This window comes from Cupressus sempervirens, chromosome 10 (assembly GCF_028749045.1).
Source record: "Cupressus sempervirens isolate cs-2001-9-10 chromosome 10, ASM2874904v1, whole genome shotgun sequence".
In the NCBI taxonomy this organism is placed as follows: Eukaryota; Viridiplantae; Streptophyta; class Pinopsida; order Cupressales; family Cupressaceae; genus Cupressus; species Cupressus sempervirens.
In genome coordinates, this window is record NC_143127.1 from 762,123,663 (window position 1) to 762,146,509 (window position 22,847).

The following is a 22,847-nucleotide window of genomic DNA, read 5'->3' on the forward strand; positions in this document are numbered from 1 at the left end:
AATGTTTTTAAATCATTTTTATATTTAAATACACGAATATAAATTATTATCAAATAATGATGAAAGATAAATTACAATCCTTTGAGGAATGTTTTACATTTTAACTTAATTATTTTAATTTAATTAATTATTTAAATAACTCATGCGGTTCCACAGATGTGTCCTATTTCAAATCGCTAAGTCCTCTACCTGTCTGCCCAGTGATGGTGATGCCCTAACTAATTCTTTTTTGACAATGCTTCCACCCCTTCGACATGCTCCCTGCAAGGAATTTCTTCGTAATTAAATTATAAATCATAAATAATCATAACAATTAACCTTTCATCTTAATTCCATGAACATGTCTTCTTCACTTGAAATTATAACGACTATCTTACCATTTCGCGAGATTATATCGAATTAAACTGCCAACTAACTTCATGCGAACCTCAACGGCTATATTTCAAGCTAGGTCAAAAATTGGGATGTAACATACCATTACCCTTCTGGTTCATCGTCCTTGATGAACTTGAAATTGCAACGAACATTATAAAGGAGTATTTTAAATTTGGGATGTAACACATTAGGTTTTAACTTCTAGGATTCCTTTTTCATTTATTTTTCTTGGATTTAACACTTAAAAAGATTTATAAAACAAAAGTGGAAAAGACGAAGGTTTGAGAAGATAATGCTAACCTTAAACCAATTCTATGAAATAATCCTATGAAATCTAGAGACAAGGCTGCAAAAGTGGAATCTGAAACCTACCTTAGTTTCACCAAATTCAACAACTCCACAAGAATGGTGCAATCTTCTGATGTATTCTAAGGATTTTTCACATTATAGATATACATCAACGTTTTGAACAATGAATACGGTAATGGAATTTAAATTTTCTATCACAAGTTCAGACCAACATTGCACAACAGTTGAAAATCATCCAACTATCAAAAGAATGAACATATTGATTCCACAATGAATATTCTCATCAAATCCTTCATTCGATTTAACAACCTAAAAATAAAATCTACTTTAAGAGAGAGAGAAGAAATCATGCAACTTGTAAAAGATATCATATTCACCAACTGAACAATGAATTTACAAAAGAAGCATTTTCCATAACAATTTCTTCGAATATCTCTTTACAAATGAGAGGAGTGGGATTTATATAGGAGTTCAAAAACAAATGAAGGGCCCAAATCAGTTTAAAATTGATGACTAAGATTTAAACAACTATAACCTAATTAGAGTTTTCAATGATTATCCAAAATAGACCCCATGAAAAATGAACACATCACATGGAGTTTTCTTCTAGAAGAATATGTCCCTTATCTCTTTCCGTATCAGAAAATTTGATGAGCCTTGACATCACAAGACTAAGTTCACTCATTGTGACACATGGCATGATGTCTATCTTGTACTCAATCACGTCCAACTCATCAACATATGTGGCAAACAAATTTGTCCAATCTAATCCTTGTTTTTGAAAACCATCTTCAATAGATAGGAAAGTGGAAAGCTCGCTCGAATGCTGACCAAGGATCGGCTTGTCTAAATGAAGAGGTTGCTTTAGACTCTCGCCTTCAATTTTTCCATTCTCAAATCACTTTCTCTAATTTCATCTTGTTTGAATACATCTGTGATTACAATGAGGACTTTATCTTGGACTTCTTTAATTACTTCTTCTATCGTATCACAATCCCCTTTTAGTTTTTCCAAGACCTCATCTTGTTTGAGTACATCTGTGATTAAAATGAGGACTTTATCGTGGACTTCTTTAATTACTTCTTCTATCTTGTCACAATCACCAATGCTCTATACCACCTGTTTAAATCATATGCACCTCTAGCCTCTAATAACCTTCTTTTTCACCAATTCCTGTTTAAAAATTCCCCTTAATGCATTTGACTTTTAAGCATGGGATTGTTTTATTTTGGACAATTTGGAAATCCTCCCATAACTCTTCTATGTCATTAATTTGTACAAGAGTAAGGAAGCCTGAACATATACTGATGACAATCCTTCCAAAAATTTGATAACCTTATCAGTGTCGTCTGCAACCTATTTCCTTGTTTCATTAGCTTTCACTTTTACTTCCTCAAGATTCTCAACTGATTCATGTGGAAGGGCTAGAAGTGGAGTGAATGCTGCATCTCTTCTACTGATGGCATTTACAAAGTGTTGAAAACATTTTCTCAGCTGCTCATTTTCCATTTGAGTTTATCTTTCTTTCCTTCTTTTTTCCTTGATCTTTCCTTGATTGTTTTGACTGAATCCTCCAATTCTTGAACTTCCTGCACTTTGCTGATTGGACCTATGTCAAAAGTTATCACGTCATACTCATCTAGAGTAATTTCCTTGTTGACCCTTGGCACTACCACTGGAGTTGAAGAGGGCCCTATCTTATTTCTTCAATAACAGCATTTCTTAGCCATCTATTTTTCCTGGACTTCAGTGGTTGCACCTATGTTGAAAGTTGTTATGTCACACTCCTCATGAGTAATGTTTTTCTTTGCCTTGTTGACCATTAGCACTACCACTTGAACTGAGGTCCTGTCTCATTACTTTCAATTACAGGATATTTCTTAGCAATCTACTTTTCCTTTGTTTGGGTTAATCTAGTTAAGGATTCCTTTGTATCATCCTCTTTCTCAAATTATTCATTTACTGTTACTTTCATCCTGTCCTTTGACCAATCAAGAATTATCGACTATTCATTGCATTAATCTTCCACATTCACTTCTTTAATTCCTTTGAGTACACATAGCATTCCCTCCTGGAATCCTCCTACAATATCAATTTCAATATTTTCCGACTCCATTGCTGAGGCAAATGGTTGCTCTCGTACTTCCTACTGGATTGGTTCTACATTTCATCCCTCGTGAATTGGAGAAGCAATATTCAATTATATACTTTTCCACCAAAATATGAAGTGTAATGATGTGTGCTCAATAGATAAGGCCAACAAAATGCAAGTGCCATGAACAAAATATGCAAGACTATATCTCATCAAATTTAGTGTGCATTTAGCTAATAGTCCTGGGTAAAATGAGCCAAGTGTGCAACTAGATATCTACTACCTATTAAAAAAGTTAGAAGACAGGGAAGATACAGCTATAAGACAAGTGAATTAAGTATTATGCACAATGGTTACCTGGTGCCATTTTTCACAAGTATGAAGGTGTAATGTCCCCCACTTGAGTCAGCACTAGAAGAGTGCCAGCCTTCGAACATCGTTCCTAGAAGGCTATTTTGGCACCAAGGAAGGAACAAAAGATAAAACCCAAATGCACTAGCGGACAAGGGAGTGGCACCAAAAAAGACAAATTTGGAAGTGACTCATCCGCCACTTATTTGCTTGCGTCGAGGGGGAAGCGAGATCAGAAAAGGAAAACACATCTACGTGTTAGTTGCCTAGGAAGGAGTTGAGTGGAAAAAATGCACTTACTATTAATGGACCATCATGCATTTCTCTTGAAACTGTCAGTCATGATAGGGAATGTGAGCAGGCGCAATGGAGTTTGTAGATGGGGATGGAAGCGAAGCATTGGCACACACGGAAAATAAAAAAACTTGAAGCAAGCAGCTTGAAAGGGTGGGAAAGTCATAATTGATAGAAGCAAGGTCATTGGGGAAAGAATGGGATTGGGAGACGAAATCCTCCTCATCTAGCAGTTTTGACATCACCTGGGAGGGGTGGTCTTGGAACTATGGCCAGAACTTACCATAAAAACAACTTAAGCCATCATTTTCGGTGTAGCCAGTGTGAGAGCACATAAGACAGAGCAAAAACTATCACGGGAAGCAGTAATCATGGATGGGGGTAACCAACGGAGTTCAATGGTCAAGGAACAACGAATAGGTGCAATCAGTAAGTAGACACGAGCTTGTGATGTAGCGCTTGAGCCAACTATTACTTGGTTGACTGACCTTCTAAGATATCGAGCAACTTGAATTCACGATTCAAACTCTAGCAATGCCAATGTTCCCTCCATCAGGAATGTCAGTACATTGGCAAACTGGAGCTGCAAGCATGGTGGAAATCAAAATGCAATTAAGATTATCCTATCATTGTGTTGGGGACTAAATATTTGCCAGGTCAGTCAGTTTTGATTATTGCTTAACATTGTAATAGCATATTAAGTGTGAATTAGACTACAATCTTTTCTTCTGTGCTAGTTGCTACAATTGTGTGTATCTTTACTTCACTATTACTACTATTAGCAAACCTAAACAAATACATTATAAACACTACACACTCTGCACCCTATATATTGTAATGCTACAATCCAGATGCATGAAGTACAGAAAAAGAAATAAACTTGAGTTGTGAAGTGCCAATAGAAAGGGTAGGTTATTACAGTCGTATCAAAGCCTAATGACTCTCCAGCCCGTGAAGTCGTGGTAGGCAGTTTGTGACAATGTGGCTGAAGTAGAATAAGACTAATTACAATTTACGGAATACACCAGCACGACAGGGTAGGAGCCAGATTGACCAAATGTCTGAAAGTGAAACTTCTTCGCAAATAGAGATAGAACCTAGTGATACAGATCCCGAGAGTAATACTGGATAACATGGGTGAGAGAAATGCAGAGGACAATGAGGCATGTATGTTTAGGCAGTTGATAGAAACCATCAACCAAGGGTATGTGTTGGCTGAGCAAAGAGCACAATGACAAGATCAGCGAATGGAACTCATGATGCAAATAATGGCAAGACAAATGGGGTTAAATCTGAATATTAATGACAATAATGCAACAAATAACACTGGACTAATGGTGCAACAAATGAGAATGGGGGAGTTAATGGAGGACAATATATGGGTAACAATGGTGGGGTTAATGCAGTGAACAATATAGACCAGCAGGTTGATCTAAATGGAGCAAACGAAGGAATACAGGTGGCCGATAATTTTGGTAGAATACCCAGGCCAGCTAGCACCACTTGCTCAAGGTCAATCATTCCAAATTTTCCTCCTAGAGCTCAAGTTCCACAAGGGCCGGAGATGCAGGTGCAGGATGTACAGAGACAATTGATGAGAGGATGGGCAACAAAAGGGGATGAATTCAGAGCAGCCATCACCTTCCGAGACTATATGGATTTGAGGATGAGACACATGCCAAGGTGGGGTAATATAGGCCAGCAGACAAAGTTGTTAAGGAAGATTAATAAGTTCTCCCTTCCTTCATATGATGGAATAGGTAAGATGACCACAAGCGTTTGGGTTTAGAAGTTATGTTTGGGTTTAGAAGTTAAATCCTATGCCTGAAGGAGACGCCATTAAATTTGCAGCTCTACACTTAGATGGACTTGCGCATGAATGGTGGAATCATGGTATGATTACCTTGGGACATAATCATATTACTTCCTATATTGATTTCACAAAAACTCTGATTGAAAGGTTTGATTATAAGGATCATGAATTACATTTTAAAGAATTAGCACAACTGAAACAATGGTCAAGTGTTGATAATTACATAGCTGAAGTTCAAAGGCTAGTAGCCCTAGAAACTGATATAGCACCTAGCCGGCTTTTAATGCTTTTCATGGAGGGCCTAACCGAACCATTAAGAGGATGGATCAAAGGACTATGTCCAATTTCATTACAGCAGGCCTATAAAAAGGCAAGGGACATGGAGCCAACCTCATCTAGAGACAGATTTTATGCTAAGGGTTCCACATCTAAAAGAGACAAAGATAAGAAGCCTTTCCACAAAGAGAAACATCGAAGGGGAGAAACTAAAAGGTTGGACAACAATCAGCTTAACAAACATAGGAGGAAGAAGTTATGCCTTCATTGTAGGAAACCATGGGACCTATCTCATAAATGCCCTCCCAAAGCGGACGCAGCTAACATGGAATATTTCTCAGCTGAGGAATCATTATAAGAAGGGGGTGACAACCATTCGGAAGATGAAAACAACAAGGAAGGAGAGTCTACAGATGATGAGGTGATTGAAGGGAAAGTGATAGCCTGCTTATCTGGTGATTAACAAGCTATTACCTTCAGTGTGAGGAGCACAATTCAAGGGCAGCGGGTGATTACCTTGGTAGATACAGGAGCTACACATAATTTTATATCAGAAACACATGTTGATAGATTAGGACTCCAAACAGATGTGCATAGGGGGTTTAGAGTCATGGTGGCTAGTGGACATCAGCTCCTCAGTTCATTAATAGTGAAGGATATGCCTTTACATATGGGAGATTATGATATGACAGCCAGATTTTATGTGGTTCCCATGAGTGATTACGATTGCATCTTAGGCATGACTTGGATGAAGACCCTACATGAGTTCACCTCCAACTTGGATAGGATGGATCTCAAGTTGGAGCATCAAGGCAAGAAATTAGTGATTAGAGCTCTTATCAGTAAGGGGCTCAAGGTGATATTTTTAAGATGCATGGAGAGGCTCATCCAGCATGATCAGGCGTAGTGGACAGCAAGAGTCGTAATGATGCCAGAAGAGAGTATGCAGCAGAAGCATGAGTACACACCACATATTCAAGATCTATCGAAATGTTTAGCGATATTCTAGTCAGGAGACCACCAAACAGGGGTATGGAACATATGATCAAGTTAGAGGAGGGAGAAAAACCGGTTATTATCACACCCTATAGCCATCCGAAGAGGTATAAGGATGAGATAGAGAAGGTGATTAAGCAGTTTCTAGAGATGGGTCACATTAGGCCTAGTAAGAGTCCTTTTGCTTCGGCAATGGTATTAGTCAAAAAGAAAGATGGGACATTTTGGATGTGCATTGACTACAGGGAACTTAATAAGTGCACCATTAAGAACCGATACCCCATACCCAGGATCGATGATTTAATAGATGAGTTGCATGAGGCATGCTACTTTTCAAAGATTGATCTGAGATTTGATTACCATCAAATTAGAGTATGGGATGAGGATGTGGAAAAGACTGTCTTCAGGTGTCATTATGGGCATTTTGAGTTTTTGGTCATGCCCTTTGGATTGACCAATGCGCCGGCAACTTTCCAATAATGCATGAATAGGACATTCAGGGATCAGTTGAGGAGATTTGTATTAATCTTCTTTGATGATATACTTATCTATAGCAGGACATGGAAGGAACACTTGCAGCATCTAAACAGTGTTTTGAGCATTGTAGAGAGGGAATCACTTTATGCAAAAATGTCGAAGTGCAAGTTTGGTATGACTGAGCTATTATACCTTTGACACATCATTAGTACAGAAGGGGTCAAATGTGATCCAGAGAAGATTCGTACTATTATGGATTGCTCTCCACCCAAGAACCTATCCAACCGACAATTCATGGGTTTTGTTAATTCTACAGGTGTTTTGTGAAGGGGTATTTACAAGCAGCAAGCCCTCTTACTGATTTGACACGAAAGGGTGCTTTCAATGGATAGACAGGTCTCAGAAGTGTTTTCACAAGTTCAAGCAATTGATGAGCTCTTGCCCAGTTTTGGTTGCGCCATATTTTACTCGACCTTTGGAGTTACACTGTGATGCCTCAGGAGAGGGAGTTGGAGCAGTATTAATGCAGGACAGGCACCCAATACCTTATGAGAGCAGGAAGTTGAGGAGTGCTAAGAGAAGCTACAGTATTTACGACAAGGAAATGTTAGCCATCATGCATGCCTTGGCTAAGTTTACAAAGAACCTGATGGGCAGTAACTTCACGGTCAAGACGGATCACAACAGTTTGAAACATTTCCTTGGACAGCAGGAGTTGAATGATGGGCAATAGAAATAGGTCAGCAAGTTGCCGATGTATAATTTTGATATATTATTTGTCAAAGGGAGGAAAAACATAGTTGCTGATGTGTTATCTCGCAGACCACATTTGTGTGCCATTGGGGCATTACTAGATGACTGGAAAGAGTTGATTATGGAAGATTATGCTAGAGATGAGTGGGCCACGGGCATCAAAGATGGTACTATCCAAGATGAGAGGTATATCATCATGAATGGGTTGATCATGTATAAAAATAGGATATGGATAGTACCTAGTTCAGCAATTAAGTAGAAGATTCTCAGAGCATTCCATGACTCACCTATGTCAGACCATCAACGATAATTCAAGATATAAAAGCAGGTGAGAGAGCGGTTTGCGTGAAAAGGGCTCAAAATGGAGGTACTACAACATGTATGGGCATGTGTAGTTTGCTAGCAAAATAAGCATGATCACTCCTATCCAGGTGGACTATTGCAGCCCCTACCCATTCCTGAGTGGAAATGGGACAGCATATCAATGGACTTCATCACAATTTTACCCAGAGCACAAGGTAGAGATTGCATTTTCATAGTGGTGGATCAGTTAACCAAGTTCACACATTTTAGGGCGATCCCATTCACTTACACAACAGTGCAACTGGCTGAAGTGTTTTTTAGGGAGATTTTCAGGATACATGGGTTACCACAAACCATTGTTAGTGACCAGGATAGTAGGTTCATGAGCTTGCTCTAGCAGGAACTCTTCAGATTATGTGGTACAGAACTTACCTCGAGCACTAGTTCTCATCCCCACACTGACAACCAAACAAAAATAGTGAATAAGTGGCTTGAGGCTTATTTGCGGAATTACGTCATCGGACAACAAAGGGGCTGGGTAAAATGGCTACACATTGATGAATATTGTTATAACACAACACACCACATGTCCATACAAACACTATCTTTCATGGCCCTTTATGGTTACGATGTGCCAAATTTATTAGAATTGCTTTTTAGTAACAGTCTGTTGTGAGGTTCTCACACCATCGCCCCAAAACTTTGGGGACCCCCTTTTTTAAATCGCCTTAGCAAATTTTTGGATTGTCCAACAATTTTGATTTGATTTTTTGAGATTTTTTTAAGCCATGGACACCTTCAGACCAATGGGGAGAGGGCTAGGTTTATTTTCACCCGGTTCCAACCTAATTTTCCAGAGCAACCAATTTCATCCTTAGGCCAGACAAAATTCAAGAGGCAACGCTTAGCAGGATAAAATTGTAAATTTGTACTTAGACGTTTTCTTTTGAAAATCCGGATATAACTGTGTAAATTTGAATAATTTTCAAAAGGGAAATTTTGTTAGACTTGAGTTTTGGAAAATCTTAAATTTTTTCTTTGGTGAAAAAATTAATTTTGTGGAGATGAAGCCAAATTGCAAAATCAATTTTAGACTCTAGAGGTAATTTTATTTTTGTCAAAAAAAAATTAAATGGCATAGCAAAATCGATTTGGATAAAAATTGCACAAATTGTCTTTACGGGTTAAAATTGCCTTAAAAAATTTTAAGCCTTTAATGAAATTGGTAATTTAATGTTGAAAAATGGCTTTTGGTTAGCCAAAATCTGATTTTAATGACATATTAATTACTAAATACTCATCAAATGGAAATATTTAACACCTCCAAGGCATTATTTAATTTCTTTTTGCAATTTTGGTCCAATTGGCAATTTAAAAAAATTTAACTTTCATCATGGCAAAGTTAATTTTGGTTAAGCATTTATTGTTGGGCCAGATTTATAATTTAATTTTTGTTTTTTTCCCTCCAGGTTCAAATCGGCCAGCAGGGGAAGGCATGTGGAGTTGGGTATAAGAGGAAACTTTTTCCTCTTCTCTCCTCACTTCTCATCTTCTCCTCTTTGGTGTTTGGCGATTTTTGGCAAGGGCAGTCTTCTCTTGTTTTGGGCGCGAATTTTGTCTTGGAGTAGCTCTCCATTGTTGGGTGATTTTTCTTGCAAGTGCAGATTTCTCCTCCATAAGCAATTTTCCTAAAGCAGATTGGCTCTTTCGTTTGGGCGATTATTGTTGGAAGGCAGATTTTCATGGTGTTACACGATTTTATTTTTTTGCAAATTCTGATTTTTGTTAAAGGAGCTGCGATTTCTACCCTAAATTGGGCGATTTTATCTAAGAAATTATTGAGATCAAAGATCGGAGTTTTTGTGGACAAATGGTGGACAGTTTCAAGTGTTTAAATTTCTGATTTGCAAGAGGATTTGAAATTCTGAAGGTCTGATCCTAAATTCCAAAAGAGTCAAGATCTAGCTATTGGTAGAGGTGACTTTTAATCATTTAGAGTTGAAGGGGTCCTTAAGCTGACTTCCTTCTTTCGTTCTAGTCTAAGGATTGCCTCCCTTGGTTCTGCTTGTCTAATTGTCCACCACTTTACCATCCCGTAATAGGGCGACGAGATGGAGGATGGTAGTGCAAGCAACAATCCTAAGGGAACAAACATTAAGAAAGATAGAGGATATGATGCCCAAAACAACTTTCTTCTCGAAAATGAGGCGAATAACAAATCCGACTATTGGTAGAGGTGACTTTTAATCATTTAAAGTTGAAAGGGGTCCTTAAGCTGACTTCTTTCGTTCTAGTCTAAGGATTGCCTCTCTTGGTTATGCTAGTCTAATTGTCCACCACTTTACCATCCCGTAATAGGGCGACGAGATGGAGGATGTTAGTACAAGCAAGAATCCTAAGGGAACAAACACTAAGAAAGACAAAGGATATGATGCCCAAAACACCTTTTTTCTCGAAAATGAATCAAATAACCGACACCAATATCAGTATAGTAGACATGATAGGGGTAAAGGACAGACTAAAGAAAGGACAATCCCCCTTGGCAAAGAGATACGGGAAACAGTTACACAGCACAGCCCAAGCGTCGACACTTCCATTTCAACCATGATGAGCAACATCGGGATGGCGCTTGATTTTGAAAACGTTAGAGAAGAGGATATCAATGAGACAAGACTTGGATCGAGATTGAATGAGCTAAGAAAGTTTTCCATCAAGAAGAAACATTTGAACACCCTTTCCTCCCTAAATGCTTTCGTTGGATCCGCAAAGGAGTATGAGAAAGATCATGAGAAGACACTACAAGCAGCAAACAGCGTGATGAAATCGGCAGAGCTCAAGATAAAGCACACACCTTGTCCTCCTATAGAGGAAGTCAACGAAAGACTAGCTAGGTTCATTGCCTTAGCTAAAAGAATGAAAGAAAAAGGGAGAGTTATATTAGAAGATCATTTGATGTAAGCCCAAGTGGCAATTTCTCTTTCTTCTACGATAGGATAAGTGTCTATTTTTGATTGGCCGCCATTTTGGTGCCTTCTCATTGGTTGCTACTTTTATACTTTTTTCATTGGTCCATTGATGAGGTGGCATCTTCTCATTGGCCGATGAGGTGGCAACCCTAATTAGGGTTTCTAGGATTCAATCTGGATCGCCAATTTTGCCTTTAATCTCTACTATCGATTGTAATTTTGGCATCTATAAAAGGCCATTTGCTCTCATTTGTAAGGGTCAAAGAAAATTGTTGCATGAGATAATACCAAAATTCGCTATTTCTTTCTCATTGTTGTGACTTGCATGGCGATTAAAAGCCTTTGGTATTATTGCATGGTTTCCACTTCCAAATAGTTAAGAGTAACATTTGTGAGAGAGTTATGTTGGAGGCTTGTTGCCAAGATACTATCAAAATTGTTCTCTATTCATTGTTGTGACTTGCATGGTGGATATACATGATCATTTTGGTGTATTGCATGGTTCTTCTCATCTCTCAAATTAAAGTAGGATTTCATTTCATGTTGTTAGAGTAGACGTACATGGCTAATTGTATGGTGATGTTAGTGAATGTTTGATAGGGATCAATACTAGACCACTAGCATCCTAGCGGCTTGTTGGGAAGCCTTGTGTGGCAAACTAGTTTATTTTTTCTTTGAATTATTGCATCTATGAAGGTGGGGCCACTGGTTAGCTTTAATTAGATTCGATCCCCGTCCATTTGCTAACCTTCCCATTCATAGGAGTAGGAGTAGAATAGTGAGCAGTTGAAGGAGTAGGAGTAGAATAGCAAGTAGTTGGGTGGTCGAATTTCACTCTAAGAAAGTTAGGAAGGTAGAAGTCATTAGAAGCATTATTGCCTCCTCGCGCAATCAACATAGTCGAACAACCAAATCCCAAGAATGGTTACAAGAGACCCAGGACATCATGAAGTCACTTAGGAATAACCTATTGAAGGATCAAAACCAACAAAAATAGTATGCAGACCAGCACAGGGTAGAGCATTCATTCGAGGTCGAGGACATGGTGTACCTCATGTTACAGCATTATAGGCAATTGTTTCTTAAGAAGAGTGGTGCGGAAAAGTTGAAGCCTCATTACGATGGCCCATTCAGAGTGATCAGATGCCTTGGGGAGATGGCCTATGAGTTAGAGCTTCCAATGGACAGTAAAGTGCATAACGTCTTCCAAGTGTCACGCCTTAAGAAGGCTATTGGGCAAAATGTGACGCCTTCAAGGGTGTTAACCTCACTTGACAAAGAGGGACATTTAGTATTGAACCTTGAAGCTATTTTAGATACGAGGGAAAGAATGTTGCGCAAAAGGACGATCAAGGAATTTCTAGTACAGTGGGAGAATCTACCTCTGAGGATGCAACATGGGAAAATGAGGAGACTTTACAACGAGTGGGGCTGAAACCGCTTAAGAACAAGCGAATTCAGGGGGGGTGGACTATAATGTCCCCCGCATGAGTTAGAACTGGAAGAGTGCCAGCATTCGAACATCATTCCTAGAAGGCTATTTTGGCATCAAGGAAGGAACACAAGATAAACTTCGGATGCACTAGCGGACAAGGGAATGGCACCAAATAAGACAAATTTGGAAGTGACTCATCCGCCACTTATCTACTTGCATGGAGGGGGAAGCAAGATCAGACAAGGAAAACACATCTGCATGCTAGTCGCCTGGGAAGGAGTTCAGTGGCAAAAACACACATACTATTAATGGACCATCGTGCATTTCTCTTGAAATGGTTACTCATGATTGGGAATGTGAGTAGGGGCGAAAAGTTTGTAAAAGGGGATGGAAGCGAAGCATTGGTACACATGGAAAAAAAGAAAAAAAAAACGAAGCATTGGTACACACGGAAAAAAAGAAAAAAAACTTGAAGCAAGAAGCTTGAAAGGGCAGGACAATTGCAATTGATAGAAGCAAGGTCACTGGGGAAAGAATGAGATTGGGAGACGAAATCCTCCTTATCTAGCAATTTCAACATCACCTAGGAGGGGTGGTCTTGGAACTACAGCCAAAACTTATCATGAAGACAACTTAAGAGCCATCATTTGTGGTGTAGCCAGTGTAAACGCACGTAAGGTAGAGCAAAAACTATCACGGGAAGCAACAGTCATGGATGCAGGGGGTAACCAACGGAGTTCAATGGTCAAGGAATAATGAATAGGTGCAATCAGTAAGTAGACACAGGCTTGTGCTAGAGCGTTGGAGCCAACTATTACTTGGACGACTGACCTTCTAAGATCGAGCAACTTGAAGTCACAGTTCAAAGTGTAGCAACACTAGTATTCCCTCCATCAGGAATGTCAGTAAATTGGCAAACTAGAGCTGCAGGTGTAGTGGGAATCAAAATGTGATAAAGATTATCCTACCACTGTGCGTTGGGGACTGAAGATTTGCTAGGCCGGTCAGTTCTGATTATTGCTTAACATTGTAATAGCAAATTAAGAGTGAAGTAGACTACAATCTTTTCTTCTGTGCTAGTTGCTACAATTTTGTGTATCTTTACTTTACTGTTACTACCATTAGCAAACCTAAACAAATACACTGTAAACACAACACACTCCGCACCCTATATATTGTAATGCTACAGTCGGGATGCACTAAGTACAGAAAAAGGATTGAACTTGAGTTGTGAAGTGTCAACAGGAAGGGCGGGTTGTTACAGAAGGCTTCTACATAAAGAAGCCCAGTTCATTAGTTGAGCGGTTATGTTCCACAAATTCTTTTCTTGTTTTACTGAGTACTTTTAACTATGCTTTTTTTTTCCTTTTTATAAATATATTCCATTTGAAATTACATACAAACAGTTAACTTTATTCATCAGATCATAGCACAAAATATGTACCATATAGCTATTTTGTACATTTACAACTTTTGAAGGAAACATATGTTTTTCTATGCATCACTACTTTCCAAGCTGATTTCCTAGTTGTGCTATACATTGGATGGAAAGGATTTATTATAAGGTGCAGTTATATATAGACCACTCTCATGATAGTATGAAAAGGTAGGAATGACCCCAACCATGCTTTAAAATCTCCGAGAAGGAACATCTCGGAAAATGAAAGAGAAACATACCAGATCTTCAGCAATGATATCAATCTTTCCAACTGCTTTATAAATGGCATCAAACAGCACTTCCCTTGGACCCACCTGACAATTTCCATCCACATAAACAACATTCAGCAAAATCACACATAAGTACTAAATAGCATGAGACTAAAAGCCAGCGTACAGAGTCCAGACCTTCCATGTTCCATTCATGGCTGTCTCTGACTCTGTAAATTCAATCAAAAAAATGTTAAATTATTAATCTGTGCATATTTTGCAAAATACCATCACCGATGGAGATGCATGACTGTACATAAAGATATAATGTCTCACCTGCAGGAACAGCCCAGTAACCAGCAAGTCCTCGGAAGTGATCAATTCGAAATTCGTCAAAGAGATCATAGGCCCGTTTCATTCGTAGTATCCACCATGAGAATCCTTGCTCTGCCATTGTCTTCCAGTTGTACAGTGGACTGCATTCAAGCAATAGGTTTCAGGCCTATACAGATTTCATCTGATACCACAAAGCAAGCTAACAAATTCTTGAAAATTTCCTATGCTCTGCATTTTCTTTACTATAATTTATTTCCACTTGTGAAAATATCTGTTGAAGAACATAATATTATATATTGATGAAAGAACAAAGTTAGCAAATTCCTTCAAATAAATGTTCAGATTTTCAGATTTACAATGACAGTTAAATGGGATAAAGCTGTGCAAGCTACAGACAGACTCAAGATTAACCATAGCTGCAATAAAACTAGAACTAAATGTGCCTTCCTGCACATCAGGTTTTATAGAATCTGAATTGAAACAAAGAGAATATCATATATTTTTGTGATGTCCCCTTCCTAATGTGTTGTAGAATCATAAGTGCAACAAATTAGGGTTAGGGTTTAAGTAAATACTCCTTTAAATTGTTGAAGTATAGCATCAGTCTAAGTGATGCACTCATTATATTGAGTATTTGTATTCATGATTTACATGAACATTATCTTATGTCTTATATTATTGATAATAACAATATATATACATATACTAATATATATATACATATATTTACATATATACATATGTGTGTGTGTGTGTGTATATATATGTCTGCTTATTCATAAATGACTTTACTTATCAAATCAGGCTCTTATCATAAGGAGAGACTATTATGTGATCGGGATTCTTGAATATATTTGTTAATACCACCAATTGGTTATTGGTTAGCAAACTAAATGTATTTGTTTATGCATCGAATGGTGATCAGTTATGTCCACGTAGGGAAATGACCTTATTCATATTTAACCTGAAGCAATAGGTGAAGTCCGATATCAATCTAAGGCATACTCAGACTCAGCAATCACTCTCCTGCAAACAAGGATATTCATTAAGCGGTGCTTGTCCATTCTACATCACTGTTCAAGTTTGGAAGACCTGTATCAGAACTGCACATTATATATATACAATCAGATTGGTAAGTAAATCTGAACCAGTTCAATCTGCAATTATAGTTTGTGTCTCTATCAAAGATCCTGCATTTGCATGGTATCAGAGCCATCCTGATAGAGAAATCTGGTATCAATATTATTAAATCTCAGAATTATTAATATCAGATTTTTAAATAATCTCCAATTCTAAATGGTGAATCATGTAAGGTTAGAGGATAGACTTGAAGGAGCTTCAAACTTTTCACCATGGAAAATTCGAGTTATGATCATACTACGAGAGATAGAATTAGAAGAATACATGGAATCAAATAAACCAATACCAGAAAATGATCAAGATAAAACAATATGGAAGAGGCACAAAAACAAAGCCATGAAAATTATTATAGACTCTGTAAAGGATCAAATTCTTCCATCCATATCTAATCTTAAAACTGCCTTTGAAATGTTTTCCACTATAACGAATACTTTTGAATTTAATAACACAAGCAGATTGCTAACATTGAAACAAGATCTACGATACGTCAAGATGAATAATGGAGAAACTGTTGCGTCCTATTAAGAATCTCAAAATTGAAAGATCAACTTGCGACCATTGGAAATGAAGTAGAAGGCCTACCTCTATCTTGGGAGACATTTATTCGTGGACTAAGTTCTTGACCAGAACTTCCTAAGTTTGAACTATTCAAAAACGAATGCATTCAAGAAGGGTCAAGATAAATTACGAGAGGAATCATTTCAAGTCCACCAAGAGAATTTCAAGCTCTTCAAATCAGTATCAATAATAAGGGAAAAAGAAAGAGAATTCATCAAAACAACAAGAAATTCAACAAATCATACAAGAAAAGAGATTGGTCCAAAGTACAATGCTTCAAACATGACAAATTCGGTCACACTCATAACATTTGACCGCAATGGGAGAAAATTCAAGCTGCCCTAGAGGGAGTTAAGTATGAAAAGAATGAAAATCTTGCATTTTAAGTTGTTGAACAAAGAGATAAAGTGAATAGATTTAAAAAAGAATCCCAAAGTGAATACATAAATGACAAATGCAATGTTGTACTCAGATCTAAAGATAAAATCAGTTACCTGTAAATTCAGCTTTTCTCATCAATATAAGCATATTGAATCGGAGATATGGTACATCGAGATGTTCTCCAATTGATTTACATAATTAAAAATGAGCAAACAACGGATATTCATACCAAACCTCTTGCCAATATTATATTGGAATATTTCAGAGGTAAACTTGGTATGATCAAATTGTAAATTTAAATATTTGAATTTGACTTTTTCAATTTTATATGTGTGTTTATGCTTCTAGTTGAATAGTTGCTTTAGATATGTAATGAAATATGACGATCTTTCAGAGACATATATATTCAAAAGGTAATCATTGTAAGGTGACAATCTTACAAATGATAGACCTGTTATCATGATAAATTATGGTTTTTTTCCGGATATGCCAAAAGAGGTTGATAACGAAAGTATTATGATTACTCTAGAGTCTAGATACTGTTTTGGACGATTAGAGATCATAATATATGTTGTGATAGTGTTCATAACATTGTGATTATAGTTATTTGACAAGTCACTATTTCAGAGTGTTAAAGTTAGATAATGTGTTGCGTATAGATATCCTTCATACTGATATCTCATAAAATTGTCACTTCTCCCTTGCTAAGAGGGAGTGTTGAAGTATAGCATCAGTCGAAGTGATGTACTTATTATATTGAGTATTTGTATTCATGATTTACATGAACATTATCTCTTGTCTTATATTATTGATAAGAACAATGTCTATATATATATATATATATATATATATATATATATATATATATATATATATATATATATATATATATATATATATATATATATATATATATATATATATATATATATATATATATATATATATATCTGTGTGTGTGTGTCTGCTTATTCATAAATGACTTTACTTATCAAATCGGGCTCTTATCATAAGGAGAGACTATTACGTTATCAAGGTTCTTGAATATATTTGTTAATACCACCGATTGGTTATTGGTTAGCAAACTAAATGTATTTGTTTATGCATCGAATGGTGATCAGTTATGTCCACGTACGGACATGACTTTATTCATATTTAACTTGAAGCAATCAGTGAAGTTTGATATCAATCTAAGGCATACTCAGACTCAACGATCACTCTCCTGCAAACAAGGATATTATTAAGCCATGCTTGTCCATTCTACATCATTGTTCAAGTTCGAAAGATTTGTATCAGAACTGCACATTATATATATACAATCAGATTGGTATGTAAATTTGAACCACATAGTGTGATTCGAAACGTTGATGGTAAAAATTTCAACACAATCTAATCCAGAAGCAATTTGCCAACAATTTTAAAGGATTGTGGAAATCTGATCTCTCTGAAATCTGAACAAGTTCAATCTGCAATTATAGTTTGTGTCTCTATCAAAGATCTTGCTTTTACATGGATTTGAAAATTGCAACCATAGCTGCGATGAAAGTAGAACTAGAAGTGATTTCCTGCACATCAGATTTTATAGAATTTGATACTGAGACAAAAAAGAGAATATGATATATTTTTGTAATCTCCCATTCCTAATTTTCTGTAGAATCACAATTGCAACAAATTAGGGTTAGGGTTACATCTTGCCAAGTAAAATTTCTTTTAAATAATGAGATTCTGGATTGGAATCTTGCAATCATAACATAAACAACATATATATATAGACATACATACATATATATATATATATATATATATATATATATATATATATATATATATATATATATATATATATATATATATATATATATATATATGGTTAGATTAGATCACACTATAGTCATATGCTATCAAAAATATTATGTGAGCATATTAATGATTGGAGGAAACATGATAATTCCACCCGAAGCCATTTCTAAACTAGAGCCCAAGAGTGGATGTCTACTAAAGCCCACTTTGTTTGCTTTGTGGTTTTGCTTGTAACCCACTTACCCTATCAATGTCTCATCTTCTCAAAGACCATGCCATGGTAGGAGGACTTAGTGACTTAGTCACGACATTCAGTAATGGCCTCCCAATATCCTTTTCTTCAAGAAACCCTTTATCTAAGAAGAAGATCCCTCTCCTTCCTATAAAAGAGGCCCATATATTGGCAATGGAAAACTCCCAATTTGGCTTTGGTAATTTATACGATTGGTGGACTGCTTCACATTGCAATAGAGAATGACAAAATTGCAAGGATCAATTCTATCAGTATGGAATAAGATGTGGCAAAGCATTCCACAAGTTCATTTGGGATCCTAGTATTGACATACAAGTACAGATTTCTTAAGGAAAAGAAATATAAAGGAAAGGAGGACTATAATCTCCCTTTTTTGGCTTGGGTGTTCAAAAAGGAAATAAGTTAATTAAATAAACAAAGTTATATGTATTTTTTCAAGTAACTCATATTTGATCATGACACAATTGTAGCATTCATCTGGCATAATTTTCATGGTATTTTGACAAGCGTTTTTGGTCTGAAATAATTTTGTGTTGCTAGAGCTAGGGTTTCAAAACCCCATTTTAGTGATTGTTGCAATTTTATAGAAGGATTTAACATATTTTGGTAATGTTAGGCATTTTTAAGCTAGGGTTTGGAGGTCAGCATTATATACCACAATTTTAGTAGTAATTTGCTGCCTGTACCAGTCAGTCACTTTATATTTAGTCATCATTTAAGGCACTCGTGCTTTCCACTCATCAATGGGCTTCTAACATGCATCCAAATTTTGGACACTTAGCATGCCAATTGTTTGACAAAATGTCAAACAGCCAAAACAGAAAATCCAGGTCAGAATTTGCAAGGGTTCTTACATATAAATGATCAGCTCATTCAGCATGGTACAACTATCATCATTGATGATGCCCTCAATATTTCTTCTTGCCCAAGAACCGTTAGCATACTCTACTGAAATCAACTCTCTCTAATCAGTAGTGATCTCAATCAGTGAAAACAAATGAAAGCTCATCAACAACTACACAATTTTTCCCCTCGGCATAGATAATGTCAAATTCATATGCTTTTAGTCTACCTAACCCTTCTCCTGAAGCATCACACTCCAACTCGAATGATTTGTAGACATCTAGTATTGTCAACACCAAGCATGCAGACGTAACCAGTTTGAAGTGCTCAAAACACTTTTGTGCTGGAACTGGACCAACTCAAAAGCTTCCTTCCTCCTTTCTTTGTCAAGTCTATAAGTGGAGCTCCAATCTGTGAAAAGCACTCAATAAACCTCCTATAGAAACCACATCAAGTAAAGAATCCCTTCAGTGCGATTCATGGGTGTAGGTCAATCAACTGTAGCCTTTATCTTCTCAAGATCAACGTTCTTTGCCTCTATACTAAAAATATGACCAAGAAAGAGAAGATTTTTCATACAAAAATCACAATCGGAATCCATAGCATGCATCGACTCACTATCCCATATGCTAAAAACCTCCTTAAGATGCCTAATGTGCTCTTCCCATATCTTACTGAAATTAAGGATATCATCAAAAACTATCAAACTTTCTTCACTATAACCTAAATACACTATTCATGCAACTCCAAAAAGTAGTCCATGCATAAGTCAATCCAATATACATCACTAAAACTCAAAGTTTACAAAGTGTCATCAGAATGTTGTCTTCTCTATATCCTCCTACTTCATAAATATCTGATGATAGCATGACTTCAAAGCAATCTTTGAAAACAAGCAAGCATCATGCAACTCATCTATCAGCTCATTGGAATGGGATATCTCTTCTTTTTTTCCTTTATTATTGTGAGATCTATAATAAGGGCACATCCATAGTGTCCTATCTTTTTTCTTGACTAAAGACACTAATGATGCAAATGAACTCTTGTTGGGTCTAATATGCCCATCTCTAACAACTCCTTAATAGCTTTCTCTATATCATTCCTATGTCTCTTAGAATGTTTATAAGGTGTGGTAATCATTGGTTTGGCACCCTCCCATGCTCTATTGCTTTCTCTCGTGGTACTTGCAGTGTCATACTCCCCAAACACCTTGCTATGCATTGATAGAAACTTCTAAAAAAATGGAAAATTATTCTTTTGTTGGTGTGTAAATGCAGGCATGATAAGGCACTCTACTTACCACTCCATCTAATCATGTACAATCAATTGTTGCATCCTCTTGATGGATACAATGCTAGGACCTCCATCTAATAACCCTCTAAGAAATATCTTTGCAATATTTTGTTGTGATGTGGAGCCTAATCAGACTGGGAGGTTAAGTTTTCCCCACTTTATTTGGCATGGTTTCACTCTAGATTTTACTACGGTGGTTTGAGGCCAGCGCCCCCAAGATAGAGTCAAGGGGCAGCACCCCAAGCTCAACCGACATTATTATTGTAAAAGGTGTCAGCTGTTATTTTTCTATTGGTCGACTTAGTCTAGCCCTAATTTTATAAGCGGCAAAAAATCTTGTATAAAATGGCTTAAGGTTGGGATTTCATATTGTATGATAAGATTGTAGCTTCTTGCAGCGGTATTGAGCTGTAAGGATTGCGGATTGTAATCACTGGATAATAATATTATTGGACTTACTGTTGGTGGACGCAGCCCAAGGATTGGGTGAGCCACGTTAAGTTTGTGTCTTGTGATCTCTTCTATGCGATTTATTAATTTCTAATATTGGTTATATTGGCATGTAATTGTTATTTATGTCCGTGGTTAATCCTAATAAGTGGTATCAGAGCGAGGTCATGTTTTTTTTCTTTGGCTATCCTCTGTAAGAAAGTCTTGCGATTGAGTGCAAGAAATGGTAGACGAGGGTAAGCTGAAGGTTGAGAAGTTTAGTGAGCAGAACTTTCAGTTATGAAAAATAAAAATGGAGGACTATCTTTATTAGAAGGATTTTTGGATTGCATTGTAAGGAAAATTCAAGAAACAGGACTATCTTTATCAGAAGGATTTTAGGATGCCATTGGAAGGAAAATTCAAGAAACCAACTACTATGACAGATGAGGATTGGGATATTTTGGATCGATAGGCACTTGGAAGTATTCGATTATGCCTCACACAATCGGTGGCATTTAATATTACAAAAGAAAAGATGACTAAAGAGTTGATATGAACCCTAGCAAAGTTGTATGAAAAGCCCTCCGCTTAAAACAAGGTATTTCTAATGAAGTGTTTATTTAATAAGATGGCAGAAGGTGGATTTGTTGTTGATCATTTCAATGAGTTTAATATGGATATCAATCAATTATCTTTTGTAAATGGATGAAGAAATTAGGGCTCTTGATTTTATGTTCTTTGTCTGAAAGCTAGATTGGCTTGGTCATGGTTGTGAGTAGTTTTGTTTCTAGATCTAATATCCTAAAATTTGATGATATGATTGGTGTTATTCTGAATGAGAAAACTCATACGAACAGCTCAGGTGGATCTACATCAAGAAGTGTTTTAAATGCACAAAGCAGGCAGAAGGAATGAGAGAGGAAACAATTCTAGAAATCGTGGGCAATCAAGAGGAAAATCAAAGGGGAAGAGGCCTCAATTAAGAGGACCAAGAGATTGTTGGTACTGTGGGAAATTAGGGCACAAGAAGAAAGATTGATGGACTCGAAAGAACAATAAAGGAGACAATCAAGATGGAAATAAAGAGGCAAATGCAGTAAGTAATAAATCAGAAGAGAATGCTTTGCTTCTTTCCCTAGAAAATGTTGATGATTCATGGGTTTTAAATTTAGGAGCTTCATTTCATGCTACTCCCCATAGAGGTTATTTTAATGATTATGTCCAAGGGGATTTTGGGCTTGTTTATTTGGGGGATAATAAACTCTGTCAGATCATTGAAAAGGAAAAATTAAGATTAAGTTGTAGAATGGGAATCATTGGCTACTTCAAGACATAAGACATGTTCCAAGGCTGAGTAGGAATTTAATTTCAGTAGGCCAACTGGGTAATGAGGGTTGCACAGTTACTTTTAATGAGTAAAGTTGGAAGGTTTCAAAAGGTTCTATTGTAGTAGCAAAAGGTGTGAAAGTAGGCACCTTATATCTTTGTACAGGTCATGTTGTTCCTTCTACTTTAACTCTTTCAGAGAAAAATGAATATTCAGGAACAAATGTTGCAGTTGAGCAGAGAGAACAAACAATTGTTGTAGATTCTGAAACAACACTATGGCACAACAAACTTGGGCACATGAGTGAGAAAGGTATGAAATCATGTCATTCAAAGAAAATTTCCCAAGTTTGAAATGTGTAGATAGGGATTTTTGTGGAAGTTGTACGTGTGAAGAG

General features: G+C 36.8%; 1 protein-coding gene across 1 annotated transcript in view; it reads right to left on the minus strand.

The window, feature by feature from the left end:
* DPE1 (disproportionating enzyme) overlaps positions 1-22,847 on the minus strand; it is a 219,586-nt gene that overhangs the window by 59,767 nt on the left and 136,972 nt on the right. The window contains exons 9-11 of the mRNA XM_089804174.1: positions 14,424-14,563; positions 14,286-14,317; positions 14,118-14,192 (exon numbers count right to left, since the gene is read on the minus strand). Coding sequence (XP_089660300.1) covers positions 14,118-14,192; positions 14,286-14,317; positions 14,424-14,563 — 247 coding nt within the window. The remainder of the gene's footprint in view (positions 1-14,117; positions 14,193-14,285; positions 14,318-14,423; positions 14,564-22,847) is intronic.